Below are 16,926 nucleotides of genomic sequence, written 5' to 3'. Positions count from 1 at the left end.
CTCCTAAAAACAGCCAAAGCCCTTAAAAACACACCTAGCTGTTTTTTGGCAATAAGTTAATGTTTTTTAGTGTCGGGTAAACAAGCTGTTTCAAAAACCTTCCAAATGTCGAGTCACATATAATAAACACAGGTTACTTAGCAACCCATGTGGAGATCCAGCACATTTGGTCAGCTCGTTTTACCACTGTATGCGCTGTACAATGACTGCTGAAAAACAGTGTTTTGTTGTTAACTTACCACCCAGAAACGTCTGGCGACATTGTTGTTGGTTGTTCAGAAGGCTCTACTTCTGGTTTTCAAAGCTGTATGGTTGTACAGTGACACATTGAGATTTGGGGGAGGGGGGGGCAGCAGCAGCTTATATGGATTTAAAGTGACAGGAGGCCCTAAAATAGCTAATTCTGAAAGGAGCCCAAAGTAGGAAGGTCTGAGCAGACTAAAGTCTCATTATCTAAGAATAATTTTGTGCAAAAAATGTTATGAACATGTTTTGAAGACATTGTTCAAATAAGCATAGTAGTTAACTTTTAAAAAATTACAGACTGTCAAGATAAAACTCGTCAAGTCACAAGCCATATAGCATTGTAGAAATTTGCAAGAGCAAAACAAGACCCAGGATCACTGAGTGATTTGAAGATGCTTTGTGTCAATTTTCATGGGTTAAGCGTTGTAGGTGTGCCTACTTGCTTAGCAGCAATTGGCTCTGCCTCCTACCACTCACAGTTCTCTATGAAACATGGCTTTCTTTAGTGTTTATTGGATCCCGTCCGGCCCTAACCTCATATAAGGGAGTTGAGGAGAGCTGCCAGCCCCTGCAGAAGACTGCCTCCTGTACTCCGTTTCTCCAACAGTTTGAAAAATGCATGTGTCAGGTTCCTGCGTAGGTCCAGCTCCTGCACAGAAGCATCTTTCAATAGCTCGCCAAGCATAATAAAAACAACCTCTCACAATCTTTAAAATCCATAAATGGTCTCACCACTGTGATGGCAAAATCTGAGGAATGTGCAGAAAAGTTCAAATCCTGCATGTGGCAGGTAATAAAACTTTCAGTGAAGTTCTGCTTTGAAAGGTTTAATGAACAAGACATTACAAAAGCTAAAACAGGATTTGGATATATCTCCTCACAGGACCTTTCCCTCTGTCCTTTCCTGCACCCCTCTCTGTCTGCAGGGCCCCTGGGGAGGGTGTAATAACACCTGCAGCTACGCAGCTTCAGAGGTATTTTTATCTCCTCCTGGAATTCCACCTCTGTTCCACCTCTCCCCAAAGAGCTCCTGTCTAAACTCATGGGAACTCGGTCAGAGGCGTTCTTTAACATCACTTTACCTCATTGTCCTCCTCACCAATTGGTAAAGAATGCATAAAAACTACAATTCAATATCTTGTTTTTCAGTAGCATGATCTCATATTGATTATTTTTTATTTTCATAAATACAACCTTTAATTTGATTACATTTATATTCAGTATTGAGAAAAAATATCTTTCAATAAAATCTCCAGTGCAACAGTTTGTGGTTCCTTCTCTGATGATGCTTTGATGAACTACTTTTTACCAATAAGACAGCAGTTCACAACAATTCAAAGAAAAGGGGTGTTTAAATCAAGAATCCACCCATCCATATTTGGTGTTTCAATAGCTCAAACACCAAATATCCATTGACTTTTGCTTAATCCGGCTTTCCCATACTTCATCGGAGGTGTTGAAATCGACTCTCATTGATGTAGTAGCACGAGGAAAAAGACATCATCTTGTTTGCAGAGAGACATTCTACCATTCTCAACACAAGCTATTTCAACAATGCTCTGTGTGAAGTATTGTGTGATTGATCAGAAGTTTGTGAACGACATTAATGGACTTTTTCCACTTGTACTACTTTTAATTTTGCCTTTTTTTCTTGCCCAGTGGAATTAACTTGACATCAGATGATCCACTCAATAACTAGAGAAACTTTAGAACAGTCTTCTTATTCAGATTTCACCTTGCCTATGACTGTAGGCCTTCACGATATGACACCTGTATGTCCTTTTCTCACCTGGTAATCTAATAGTAATGTTGAGGATGAACTCTTTTCATAGTTATTTCAGTCGACTGCGATTCAATTCAAATCTAGCCTGTGGATATTCAATAACTCGAGTACAAGACTCGCATGCATTCCCACCATACAGAACACTGACTGAGTCTAAGTATCACCCAGGAGTATGTAGTGTTGTTTTAAAAATTTTCTTTCATTTTTTAAATTGTTCAATAATCACTTCCTGTGTTGCGTTTTCTATTGTGTCAGGTGTTTGACACAAGTGCCAAATTATTCAGGTGTGCTCATTTTTGTATTCATGGTATAACAAATTAATTTCATTTTTTTCATCTTGATAGAGAATATTAAAGTTGATGTTAGAATTTGGAAACTACACACAGTAGTAGTAGTGTAGTTTCCAAATTCTACACACAGTAGCGTGTAGAATTTACTGAAGGTATTCACCTCAGAATACTGAATAGCGTATTCTTTGAATTCAACAGTATTCCCAGTATTCACAGGGGTTAGAGACCACAACCGGTCATAAATTGATAAAGTACAAAAATACTAAAGACTCCCTCTAAAAACACTCAAAATGACCTATTTCAATAGCGCAAACACCAAATATACCTTAATATTAATTAATAAACAAAATCCTGCAGATATCTGCAGAAGCTAACATCTGGAGTCTTCCTTATCTTTTGGCTTGGGGGAACACCCAATCAGTGCCAAGGAAAAATAAATACGGCTCCCGGATTGGCTGCTTTGCAAACACCAGACAGTAGTGTGTGAAGTAGCATTGCATCAAAGTATTTCAACGTCACACGTTTTAGACATACTCTTTCTAGTATTTTAGACATACTCTATGAAAAAAAATCACAATTATGCAAATATTCTATGAATACTTTGTAGCTGTGTTTCACAGAAAAGTCTGAGAATACTGAACTGCCAATTTCCAGTGTATTTTAAAATCATTTCAGTTGAAATAGTTCCTGACATTTACCTTGTTTTTACAAGTATTAATGAGCCCAAGTGACATTCGTTGCCCAACACTTATCTTAGGTCATATTGCAGAGGTAAAATGTACAGGACAGAGACTCCTCACATCCTGCTCCTCAGCAACACTCTCCAGCTCATTATGTGAAATCCAAAAAGAATTCCCAAGCCAGAAAGGATATAGATCCTCCGGCAAGTCCTGAATCTGCCCTGGGGTCTTCTCCCAGTGAGATATGCTCAGAAAACCCTCCAGGCGGCTTCCTGATTAGAGGTCAAAAATGATTCTGCTCATGCTGAGGAGCAGAGGCCAATCTCTGAGCTCCTTCTGGATGATGGAGCTTCTTATTCTCCGAGTCGGAGCCTGGCCATATGAATGAAGCCCATTGTGTATGTCTCTATGAATTGCATCACTCAAATTGTCTCCTTTTTTCTCTGCATTAAATATGATTAAAATAAAGGCCTTACTTTTCTACTGAAATAGTTTGTACAGTTGCAATAACAACATTTATTTTTCATTTTCATCAAAAACTACAGTACTTTAACGGTATTTAGTCAGCATATTAGTGGTTGGATTGAGAGGATAATTTAGGTTTTTTAAATATCACCACCTTCATGTTTCTGTTAAGGGCTGTGAAATAATATTTTTGATTTCTCAACTCTTCACTTACCTTTACGTTCTTTTCTTTTTGCCTTGGAAAAGCAAACAGATCTGTAATTAAAAGAAGTGTAAAAAGAGAAGAGGAGCGCTTTGATGTGCAGGTGCTGCACAAACAAAATGTTCTATTCAGATAACAGCAGGGTGGTGTTGTGATGGTTCAGCTCAAAATGTGTCTTGGGTCAGGAAATACAAAACATGGATCAAAAAGCTCATGGTTTGACACGCTCAGCATGTTGGAGCGCCTACAGGAACTTTGCTGCTTCTCCCTGAAAATTCCAACCAGTTAGGAGATAACATGACTTTGGGAACGGTCAGAAAGTAGGCTTACAAACAAGAAATTACTCCCCACGGTCAGAACACCAGGAGGACATGTAATTCCCCGGTCAAGAGGCCTAAAGGCCATTCTGTTCTCACAATTTCAAAACTATTATTATCTGGATGCTCTTGATTCTTTCCTGTGTCTCAGGGTGCAGATTTGTGATGATTCAACCGTTCGATTCGTTTCAGAAACTCATGCCTAAGCTGTGCCTTTCTTTTGTCCTTTTTAGACTTTTCCCAGTCAGTGTAGCTAATCGAGTATGATAAACGTGGGGGGTTCAGGGAGTGAGTTGACAGACTGAGCTGGTTCTGGCCTGTGATTATGTGGGACAGTGTGAGTGTGGCCAAGACAACAGGTGGTGTCAGATTAGTTGGTCCTGAAGCGAGAGGGAGGCGGGAAGAGAGGAGAATGAATCTGTTGCCATTGCTGTGGAGAAACCAAAGCCACTCAACAGCTGTTTCTACTTCCTTTCTAAAGCTTAACTATGCATTTAAATCAACACAGCAGGATCTGTCATTAGATCATTTGGTTTTGTAGTAATGTAAAATTATTTGGAAATATTAAACAATGAAGTCCAAACATCAGAAATTGTGATTCTTTAAACTAGATTCAAAATAAATGCGTCAAGTTTTATCTACACTGAATTGCCTAAAGTATTCACTCATTATCCTTCACACATATGATATTGAATGACATCCCATTCGGCCCAAGCCAAACAGCTAAGACATCTTCGAATCTTCTGGTATTTCATACCAAAAAGTTTAAGACTTTCCTAAAGCCTATTGCTGAAGTCAGATGCTGATGTAGGATGAGAAGGCCCTGTAATTAATCCAAAAGAGCTGCCCACTAACTTGAAAATATATGTATTTATGGGCCATGATTTGGTGCCCAAGTCTTCTTGGAAAAGTAAGGGACCAACCCCAAAGTTTTCCCTGAAAGTTGGAAATTATCTGAAATGTGGCAATCAAACCCCAGAAAAGATAAATAAGATGACAGGAAGTTGTACATGGCATGATTTTTAGCTTGAAGAAACTTAATTACGTGTAATTTTAATTGTGTTTCTTATTTAATGAAAACACCTTAATAGCAAAATTGTATTTCTTTTCGACATTAGCGGAATATCAACAAAGCTTTGCGCACATTTGTAATGTAAACAACAGTTATTGACTAGCTGGGTGACATAAACGATTAACTTGACATCACTGCACATGCTCTGCTGAAAAGTTGAACCACTATCATGTCCTTTTAAATCCTTCTTTATGGATTACATATCCTTTCTACTTTGGCTGAATTCGGATCTTATATTGGAATGAATTAACCAGACACCAAGTGTTTGACAAGTTAAAGCCACCTTGTGGCTTACAAAATCCTGGTTATTTTATCTTCATTGATTGCCTTAGCAGCTTGAACCAAGATTCCAGATTGATTTTGTTTAACTCTTGTTATTTTCCCAGCTGTGAGGTGACAATCCTTATCTCCTTTTTAACATTCCTCAACGATTCTTTTCATTTGTATTGTTTAAATGGGTAAAAGTGTTCATGATTACCAGAGACTGAAATGTTTATGCTTCACTATGAACATCTGTTTGGTGGATTGACCTCATTTGCTCTTCTCTGGTGAGTTTAGTACTCACTTTTTCTACTGCTATCTTTCTGTTAAAGTGGTATAGGTGTCAGATAAACGTAAAACCAGTTCAGATCCCTTATCCCTCCGGGTGCTCCAATGGGAGGAAAAGCAGACGTCTTAAGTGACACAGCAGGGGTTCAACAGCGACTCTTTCTGTTATAAATAAACAAGAGAGGGCTGGAAAAGCTGGAGCGGCACGGCCCCTCCGAGCCGTCGCAGGTCTCAGCACATCGGCTGTCAGCTGTCGTCTGGGGGTTACTGGAATCGCCCCCCTCAGTCTTTTCCTCACAGTTCTGTTACCGGAAACTCACACACTGACACTATTTGCAGACCAAATTACTCGTACAGTGTTTATGTTTGCTGGGACATTTAGTTCAGGTTGGGAAAAAATCTAAATTTCTATTTGTGTATTGCAAAAACACAAAATCTTATTAAGTATTTTTTGTCTAGTTTCAAACATCTTAGTACGCCTGAAATAAGGCAAAATTAACTTGCAAGAAACTTTTCAGTAAGATACAAAATTTTTTCTTTAAGTCAGTAATACCTTAATATTTATGAAAAAAGTCCTATTTATAAGTGAAGTAGTCTGACAGTGGGACCAGTACTTCTTTTTATCTATATGAAGTAATTATTAACTTAAAACAAGCTCCGATTTCTTGCTGAAAAGTTACTTGTATTTTAGTTTTGTCTTATTTCAGGTGTACAAAGATATTTCCACTAGAAACTAGATTAAAAATACTTGGTAAGATTTTGTGTTTTAGCAGCGTGTCTTTTCATTGTGGCTTTTGCTATACATTTATTTCCTGGAATATTTATTCACAAAAAGACCGTCTCAGTTAGTTCCCAAGGACAATAAATTAGCAAACAGAATAGCTTCATTCTACTCCTAAAGTGGTCTGAAAACCATGTGTTTCTGAATGGGTCTTAATTCCATGCATTCCTTAATACCTGCCTGTGTAAATAGGGGGGCTTAAAGTTTCACCGGTAGAAGACTGGTGACTGGTGGTCTGTAAGTGTTGAGTCCCACTGGGGCCCAGTTGAGGTAATAAAAGAAAAGTTGGTGTTTCTGTGGCTGTCAGTTGGCCTCCACTCTTTGAGACATTTGGGCAGAATGTGGTCATGCTTCAAAATATATTAAGCAATGGCTTCTAAAGGAACTTGTAGAACAGAATACTTTTGCTTAGCTGGTATTTTAATTATACCAGATATGCTTTCATTTGATGGTTGTGAATTTATAACTTTTGTTATTCCTTTGACCATTTGGGTTTCTTTGAGCTGGAAACTTGCCATAGTAGATACCATTACGCTGAGATTCGGGCTCAGGTGTCTTGTTTCACAGCCGGCTTATGATCCCTGCTTGCTGTCTGGTCACCGTGCCGCCAGCTTATGACCCTTGGCCTGAAATACATTACAGTGACTCAACAATGGTTTGCAAATTATTGGCCCAATTTGTCTGAAATATTTCAGTATTTTTATTTTTACTCAAATGAATTGTCCAATTAAAGTTTCTAGATGAAATAACTTGAGATGGACACAGAGGCAAGCTCTTGGAAAAGGCTCCACATCCTCTAAGCTTTTTCACATCACCTCAGTGTATTTTTTTTTAAGTTTGCAGCACTCCAGGGTTTTGGTAAATAAAAATCTTAAAAGTATGGCATTCATTTGTATTTAGTATCCTTGAGTCACCTTTTGCTAGAATTACAGCTGCAAGTTTTTTGGTGCATCTTCCTACCTTCTCCTCACATGCAGAGAAATAAATCTTGGCACACTCTTTTTCTGGACTGTGGGAAGAAGCCAGAGTACCTGGAGAGAACCCATGCATGCACAGGGAAAACTCCATGCAGAAAGACCCCAGGCTGGGATTCGAACCCAGGACCTTCTTGCAATAAAGCAATAGTGCTGCACAGAATTCAATAAGTAAAAAGCTGAGGTTTCTTAATAATTCTCACCCCGATGACTGCTGGAGATAGGCACCAGCCCCCCCTTGCAAGGACAAGTGTGTTAGATAATGGATGGATGGATAGATGGATGGATGTATGTATGGATGAATGGATATTTTTCTTTGAGTTAACACTTGGTCAACAGAATATGAAAAAGGCCTGGGACATTTGCATTTTATCTCTTTAAAATGTAGTCTATACTTGTCCTTTCCTACAGATGTGTTTAGGTGCACCATAAGCACAAGTCTGCACAAGCCAGATGCTTATTTTGACAAGGCTGAGTGTTGGTGTAAAGAGGGAAGAGTGTGTAAGAGCTTGTGTATCTGATGCTAACTAGCTGAAGGCACTATTTGTTTGCCACATACCTCACATAAACTAAAGCAAATCATGAAGGTGTGGCAGATTCAATTTTTCATGTGGTCCAAGCTTTTCCACTGGCAGAAGTGACTTTGAGATTTTGAGATTAGCTTAATAGACTTCTTGGCTTAAGAAAATAATAATAATAAAAAAATCAAGCAATATTTTAATTGAAAGAATCAAGTCTTAGCCTACTTTTGGAAAAGTACTGGGCTGTTGAATATATTTTTGTTGGTTATAAATTACTTAACTACAGCAGATAATAAATTATTGGTGTGTATTAAGCTCACAAAACTGCAAATGGATAGATAAAACAAACAGAATAAGGACACGTTGAAATGAAAACATTACTGGTTTTTGTTTTTTGAAATTAAAAAAACAAATAGCATTTTAAAGAATATGTAAAAAATGTAGAATAAATCAGTTCAGCTTTGACTTTTCTGCACCCAAAAACTTTAACTTAGTAATTTCTAATGGCAAAAAAACATTGAAAATCTTCAAGTTTTGGGTTTCCAAAAATAGAGTAATCTTTTCGGTGGAAAATTATTCTATTCAGGTTTAACCAGTCTAAGTTTAAGAGTGCAGTCAGATCAGAACAAAGACAGAATGACATGGAGTTGACCTTTTAAATGTTATTTCCCATATTATATTAAGAATTAGCATGATTAGCACAGAGGCTACATTCATGGGTTCTCTCCAGGTACTCCTGCTTCTTCCTACTGTCCAAAAACATGACTGTTGTGTTGGTTAACTTTTTGTTGTAGAACTCTGAATGAACAGCATGTCTTTATAAAAATTATTTTTCTTTTCAATACCTTCTTACGCCTCTAGTTTTTCCGGGTTCATTTTTGATCCATCTTAATAATACTGAAATTTTTTTACTCTCAGTCCTCTTCCTGCAACTAACTTCTCTCACTCTGAAGAGTGTTGTTATTGCTAAGGTATGGTGTGTTTACTGATCAGACAAGGCTTGGATTTTTGAGCTTTGGCCAGTCGCTGGTCAGGACTGAACAATTTAACCTTTAAATTGTTCAGTTCTAGTTTCCTGATGTTCGGTGCTTTCTACTTTGGGGAATATGTTCTAATAAACCTATCCAACTAAACACAGTGTGACCTGTTTTATAAACTAGGCAGTGTAATTGAAACAGTTTTACAAAACTTTGGTGAATGAGTGGAATAATGTTATTTAAACTCTTAGAGCTTCAAAGAATGCTGATTTGTATTTGTTCACATAACGAAAAGGTGGACTTAATTTAGGTAACTTGAAAATAAACTTCACACCTCATTCAGTACTTCTTCCTAGTAGAAAACTAAACTCTTTGTAAAATGCCTGGTATGGCTGCTGTGTGGGAGAATAAATGTCCTGGGGGAAGATGGCCAGGCAGGCACTTGAAGCATGCGTTAAAAAATGTGGATTTTTCCTTCACTTTTGGCTCCACTCTTCTGGTCCAGTCTTCCAGAAAATAGTGAGGTTGTTTGTTGCACTCACAGATTTAGTCATGGAACACTTTGAGAAGACAATTTCAGACAATGTCAAACAGCGTTTGTCTTCCATGCCCAGTCATTTTGGATTACAGTTTTTGTAGACATGCCAAAGAGCAGCAGAGAGCAAATGGGCCCTTGCTCATCGAGCGTTTTCTCAAGCTGAGGCTCACGCATCAAAAGTGGCAGTTTGTCAGTTCAAAAACCACTCAGAGATTTTTTCCACACATATTCATATTTTGCCTGTTACCAAAGTATTGCAAGTGTCTACCTGGATTGGGGAAAAAAAAAAAAAATTGTCTTGACTAAGCTTTTTTCCCCTTAAAAAAGCTAGTCAGAAAAACAATGCAAAAGACTTTGATGCCTGATCAGGCTCAGCTTTCTGTGGCTCATTATAGTAAGCCTACAAGATATACAGTACAGAGAAAAATAAACAAGAATGCACAATATAAAGATGTGCTAATCTATTTTTTGTTGTCTAAGTAGAGGAGGTATTTCTGTTTAGGAAAGAACTTGCATTCAAGGCCAATCCCTTGGACTTGCATCAGGTGCTTGCAAAGAGAAATCTCATCTTTTTCATCTTCCTGTGTAGATGCCCAACATACGCTCCTGGTGGGTTAGGTGAGCTTCTGTTTCTGGGTGTAACAAGCACAGCACACTGCATATATATATTGCTCCGCTCTGCACCGCTCCTATCAATCACAAATCCAGGTAGATTAGCATTTGATTCACCTTGTGATTACAACAAGCAACAAAATGGAGCTGAGAGATGTTAAACAAAAACTGAAAATGGGAGAAGTTACACTAATAAACCAGCAGAGTACAAAGTCAAGTCTGAAGGCAGACCTGGAGGTTAAGTTGTTAGCAGTTAAAAATCATATGTTGGGTTTATGTCGAGCTTGGGCCTCTAATTAGAGTTAGTCAAATTGTATCGGGCTTGGGCATAATGTCTACTGGTTCGGGTCAGGCCAGATTTTCTACTCCTGAATTCTAGGTTGTGCTTATTTACCAATTTTCAGTTGGTACTAAAGGGCCCAAGAGTGCAAAGACAATGTCCTCCAATACCATTACGCCATTGCCACCAGTCTAAACTGGTAAGGGTGGATCCATGTTTTCATGTTGTATTCAACTAATTCTGAGACTTTCATCTGAATGTTGCAACGTGAATAAAGACTCAACATACCAGGCAACATTTCTTCTGTCTGTTATTGTTCATTTTTGATAAAAATGTTTCAGTTGTAGCTTTAGTCTTCTCCACTTACCCAGGTGTGGTCTTCCACTCCTGTAATCCATCTATTTCAAGGTTTGGGTTAAGAAATACTATGTGGCATACATTGCACTGTTTTCCTTTTGTCATCTTTAGTTCTCAGACATCACCAAGACATCTTCAATTACACTAATGCGGCTCACTGGATATTTTCATTTTTTTCCGACCTACCACTGTAAGAGGGTAGGTTGAGAGACATTTCTGTGTGTACCTAATACAGCAACCAGTGAGAGTTTATGTCATAAGGAGGATTTACTGCGTTACAGTTAATACTCATAAACTTTTATCTCAGCAGAATGTAGTTTAGGGATTGTGCAGGCCCAACAGTGCCTGGCAGTGCTTGGAGGGAGGACGTGGGCTTTTTTCTTTTAGTATGTGCCAGTATTTGAGGAAAATGTATCAAGTTTTAATTCATATATTGCTTAGTGCACTTTGCATTGCATTCCTGTTTAGCACATCCTACTTCTTTCAGTTCAAATGCATATTGTTGATCTGTAAGAGGTAGAGCACAATATAGAAATGTGTTTAGTGAAGGATGGAGAGACAAGATTTATATTTATGTATATACAAGGTTGTTTTTTTTTTTACTTGCATTCAAGACCAATCCCTTGGACTTGCATCAGGTGCTTGCAAAGGGAAATATCATCTTTTTCATCTTCCTGTGTAGATGCCCAACATACGCTCCTGGTGGGTTAGGCGAGCTTCTGTTCCTGTTATTGCCATCATGCTCTCACAAGAGAGCATTGTGTGTGAAAATCCAAGAAGTTGAGCTGAGTCCAGTTTCTCTGCTTGTGTGACACATCGCCTCTGCCTCCAAGATGTTTCTCACAGATTGTCCTTGCAGCTGTATCAGAGGGTTTATGAGCAGAGTGGGCGATATGAAGGCCCCTGAAGGATTCTTCTCACGCCTCCTCCAACAGGCTTTGAATCACTCCGAAATTTTCCAGGTTGGGATTGTCTATGCGTGACTTACAGATGTGGAACTAAAATCCTCTTATGCGTTTCATTTTTATAATGCTGACAGGAGATATTTGTAGTCGCTCACTCCAACCATTAGTGGGAACAGCTTTTCCAATATTTCTACTTTACTAGTTGGTAAACACAAAGAATTCACATAACACCAAGTCTTGCAAATTTCTTCATCTGAAAATACTGGACATTCTGTCTGAAATACCTATAACCTCCTATTTTAATAGTTCAAACACCATGATCAATAGTAGTGAAATGGTGGAAACCATGTTGGCACTACCGTATAAGTTTACGTTAATGGTCTTTCTCATCTCCACTCTTAGGGTGCAAACAATTAGCACCAAGGAAAATGAATGGTTCTCCTGGACTGGCTGCTTTGGAAATGCCAGCCAGTAACATGCCAAGGTATTTTAGTTTACCTTGGCATGTGTCCTGCAAATCACATTAGTTCTCGCAGCTAGCTGCGTTCTTCATCGACGCACGAGCCGAGTGATCGTGCGTCGATCAAGCTGCATTGTCTTTAGAATATATTAGATATGCTCAACAATAAAAACCATAAATAGGTGCATCCATGAATACTGAACAGCAAATAGCCCAATCTCCATGTTATATAGACAAACCGATTGCTACAGATTCCCTGATAAAGATATTTTTGTTTCATATATTTTTTTCAACGGACCCGCGACTAAAAAGACTGAATCTTGACCAAGTTATTTCAGACCAACCAAACTACTATTTTCCCTATCAGATCTTAATGCAGTCATATCCACTATTTTGAAAAAGATCAGTGGGAATTCATCTTTATTCAAGTTTGTGTCAAATGTCACTAGCAGTGAAATAGAACTTGTTTCACCTTATCCTGCAAAGCATGTAGGGTGAGTTGTGACCAGCCTTTTCCCTATGTAACCATTTGAATGTCTAACTGTCGGAATGTGGTAGTCGTGTTTGTTCTTGTGCATGCAATTCTTTAAAAGTATATTCCAGATTAGCTGGAGATAAGTTGATGGTAGAGCTGGAGGCTGGTGACCTGCGGATGGGGTTGAGTTCAAACATTTATTGAGGGCTCTTTATATTGATGGACGGATAACTTTAATACCACTGGTGTGACTCGCCCCCACAAGACTTGGAGTAAAGGTCAAAGTTGTATCTGAACTTGAGTGCAGTTCTAAAGTAAGCAAAAACGGTGTCTTATGCTGTCCAACTTCCTTTTACTTGATATCAAACTGATATTCGCTGTCTTAGCATGTTAGCTTAATACTCACTCTCTAATCAATGTAGGTTTGTGAAGGTTAGTGCCCAGATGGCATCCAGCATGTGCAGATCATACCTCATCCCAAGGGAGCGGGAAGCAGGAGATGATCACGCCAATGCTTGTCTGGTCGGCACATCTGAAAAGAATTTGGTTAGTCAGCAGTTTCCTTTTGTGAAGGGCCAGGGAGTGTTGTTGTACGGGTGTTCACTCAGGGGAGAGAGGATTTGGGGGGTAGGTTTAGTTATTTATTAGCTGGAGCTATTGAAATGGGAAAACTTGCATGACAGAGTATGGTGGAAATAGGAACTGGCAGGCCATGCCGACTGGAAATGCTTGGGGTGGCATTCTGCCAGTCGTATCTAAGCTTATGGGCAGGATATGGGCAGCCTGGGTGCTGAGATGGTGAGAGCACAGTTATACTCATGCTGTGTTTCAGGCAGTGAACTTTATCAAGATGATCAAATATGAGAGCGACTGGCCAAGCTTTGTGCCTCCTCACTGAGTGTCGAAGGTGTTTGTCGGTTAAACCACAGGAAGATGTTCTTTTTTTTATTTCTCCTCATTACTTTTGTATTTTTATGGGTTTGTATGTTATTGCTTTTGAAACAGTAAAGTGAGAGAAATCATCGTCTGTTGAGACTTCACTAGCTGGATAAATGTCTTGTGGACATTGCACATCGCACATCTCATTTACAGCACTGGTCTTCTATTGGAAAAAAGATGCTAAGCTAAAATGTGGCACTGAGATTAAAAAAACAAAACTAATGTGTAATATTTACATTCCATATTCAAGGTAAAGGAATTAATTTTGATCTAGTTTTAGCATTAAGTTAGGTGAAGCAATATCTCCCAAGATATTTGTCTTCCTTTAAGGGAAGATGCAATATTCGGGGCTTACCTCCACTCAAGTAGGCATTAGATGTTCAGCTGATTTCTTTTAGTCTAAAATGTAATAGAAATATCTTTTGCTGTCTCACAGTGGGGAAATTCAGGAATACAATCAATATGTGATGACTATACGACTTGTAGTTACCAAGTGTGTTAGTATACAGTGTTAATTTATTTCTGTTTTGGGTTGGTTCTATGGGAAGGTAGTTTCTTTGATTTTTATTTAATAGGAACTGAAAGTTCAGATTTTTTTTCCTTTTCCTTGTTTTGGTCTGTCCTGTTAAATCCCAAAATACTACAGTATATAAAAGTTTATCACAAAACCTATAAAAGGCCAATATATAGAAGTACTTCTGCATGAAAAGGTATATAAATAGCTAATAAACTGTGGTGACTGTGAATATACTTTATACATTAGGCAGTCCTGCTGGATACTGTGCAATAGGAATACATCGTTTCAAATATAAACATGATTTTTGTCACCTTGACTAAACAACACAGAATTATAGTTGCATTCTTTTTGGTCCCCTATTCACCTTCCTTTAGATTTGTTTGGTGTTTTGAGTAAAATGAGTAATCAGTAAAGTTATTAGCTTGTATGAAATGATGCATGAGATTAATTTGGTCAGTGACCATATGTTCTTACACTTTTATAACACTGGCTTTATAACAACTGAAATGTAATGGTAATCAGTTTTTGAGGATGAATCTCATATATTTCCGCTGCTGCTCAAGGTGACATAATGCGTCAGCTGTACACCCTTCAGTCCAGAATATTGATGCAGTTGTAAAGAACTGGGCTTGGTATGCTGGATATTCTCACTTGCCCTGGGGGCGTGGAGTTTAAAGCATACTAAGATTCGTGTCATTTGGGTCTCCACTGCAGCTGCTTGTTTTGGCTTTCTGTCTGCTCGTACTTGGGCCATCGTAATCAGCTGTTGACATCTGTTGCAAGAGTCCACATTGAGATGGGAAAATTGGACAACATGTTGGAGTATGTCCAGTGAGCAAGCTTGGATAATATTTTATTTGCAAGCCTTGAGGGCGACTTCAAGTGATAATAGATGGTAAAAGTAAACATGTCACAATGCCCGTTTTCCTGTCTCTGCTTTTGTTTTCCCTCCACCCGTCTAGACCCCATGCATACAACTGGGTGTAACCTTTCTCTGTGGAGAACCCCAATAAATCAAATCTCTTTGTTTGTCCCAGGTGAGTCAGGCCTCCAAGGTGTGGGGAGAGTTTCCACTTCCAGAAGATTTGGAGTCAGAAAAAGATGTCCGGGCATCTCTGAGTTTACTGGATGACGATGAGGACTTTGCAGCTGATGAAGTTTCAGGAGGTGGGCTTGCTAACCCTAAGGGGAAGGGTAACCGCTAACCACAGCAACAGCTGCCCTTAATTCAGTGTAGTCATGTTTTCATTATGCTGTTCTTACTTAACTCATCCCATATTTTTTAAAAAAGGAATGTTGCTTAAGGAATTATAATGAAACATTTCAAGATTTTAGTTTTTTTTAAGAATATAGCCCTCCTGTGAAATTACACATTTAAGTGAAGAAAATGTGTGTTTTCCTGTAATTTATTTAACTGCTCATCTCATCCTCGCATCTCTGTTTTCCTCCTTAGACCAACCCAGTGGGGAGGAGGATGGCAGCACTCCAGAGCCTGACAGCACAAGTAAGCATCCAGAAAATCTGATAGATATGTTAAAGATTATGTTTCTGAGTGGTAGATCAGTCAACCTTTTAACACTCCGGCATCTGTGATTCTGATTTTTGCAATTTGCGTGGGTGTGTGTGTGTGTGTGTTTGTCTGAGTGCTGAATGATGAAACCTTCTCTTCCTGCTGCACCTTCTCCTCCCTCGTCGCCAGTTTTCCAGAGTCTGGTCATAACATGGGGCTCAGGCTTTGTCTCTGAGACATAAACACTCCTCTTCTCTTTTATCTTTTTAACTCGTGCCAAAGGTGACAGCAAAATAAAAAAAACACAACAGCCAGATGAACATGGACCGTTCCATCAGAGCCCTTCTGCTTTTCTAACTTGTACTCTCCTTTGACACTTTTTTATGTCAGCTTGAAAAGTGTTTATTTGTGGGAAGCCATCACATAATAGTATCCACTCTCACCAAAAACCTTTTATTTTTTTAAATAACAAGCTTGACGGTTATCATCCTTCTTCATTTTCCACTTCTGTGCTGCTTGTGCTCACAGTTTTGGACTCTGAACAGCTTAATGACTCAAACACAGACTGAAACAGATACTTCATCATGGATAGATTTTCATGTCATGCTTTGTAAGTTAGAGGCGAGAATCAAATGTGGCCTACAGATGAAACACTTTGTGTAATACAATGAGCCCCAAGTGACTGTGCTACACTGGACTGTAATTACAGTACACACCAGAAAGAGCCATGGAGAGTTGGTTTAACGAGCTGTGTTTTTGAGTTTATTGGGTGGATGTGCTAGCTTCTGCTTTTAGCTAACGATCCATTCAGATACAGGTGGTGTAGTGGAATATTTAGCTTCTCTCAACATTTGAATGTCAGTAATTAGAAGTGTACCGTTACGTTATTAATATCTGTATCGATCCTGATACTGAAAAAGATTCTAGATTGGGTATCGGTGACAATATGCCCGACCCATAAGAGCAGACCTACATATTGTCTGTGTTGAAAAAAAGAAACATGTTAAGTCAATTCAGCACTGTTTTTCTGTATCGGCTCAGTATTGGCCAATGCTAAACCTCACATATCTGTAGTGGTATTGGAAGTGAAAAAGGTGGATCAGTGCATCCCTATCAGTAACATTTTATCAAGTAAATTGTTCATTGTGTGTTCTGAATATGAGGATGATTGATTTTAGTTTGAATCCATCTTGTATTTATGTCTTAGATTCTCATTTTAAAGTTAAGAAGCGGAGTGCTTTTTGTTTTGCTTTCTCTGTTCTGCGGACGTTTAAGTTGTTTTTGGTTATAATCAATGACATATATTAAAGGTTTAATTTAGGTGTATTTTTAAGTGATTCAATGGAAGTTCTTCAGGCAAAGATCAAAGAAGCAAACATAATCTGAGCACCTGATGGCACTGCTTAGGGAACAATCATTTATCAATAACTTATTGAACCACATTACCCAGAATACTTTGAGAACTATTTATTATGC

General features: G+C 38.6%; 1 protein-coding gene across 14 annotated transcripts in view; it reads left to right on the top strand.

Annotated features, from left to right (window-relative positions):
• hspg2 (heparan sulfate proteoglycan 2) overlaps positions 1 to 16,926 on the top strand; it is a 126,049-nt gene that overhangs the window by 23,303 nt on the left and 85,820 nt on the right. For all 14 annotated transcript variants that reach the window (XM_032557930.1, XM_032557968.1, XM_032557940.1 and 11 more), the window contains exons 2-3: positions 14,978 to 15,107; positions 15,394 to 15,444. In XM_032557930.1, coding sequence (XP_032413821.1) covers positions 14,978 to 15,107; positions 15,394 to 15,444 — 181 coding nt within the window. The remainder of the gene's footprint in view (positions 1 to 14,977; positions 15,108 to 15,393; positions 15,445 to 16,926) is intronic.

This window comes from Xiphophorus hellerii, chromosome 1 (assembly GCF_003331165.1).
Source record: "Xiphophorus hellerii strain 12219 chromosome 1, Xiphophorus_hellerii-4.1, whole genome shotgun sequence".
Classification (NCBI taxonomy): Eukaryota; Metazoa; Chordata; class Actinopteri; order Cyprinodontiformes; family Poeciliidae; genus Xiphophorus; species Xiphophorus hellerii.
Note: the sequence above shows the minus strand (reverse complement) of the source record. Positions and strands in the feature narration are given on the sequence as shown.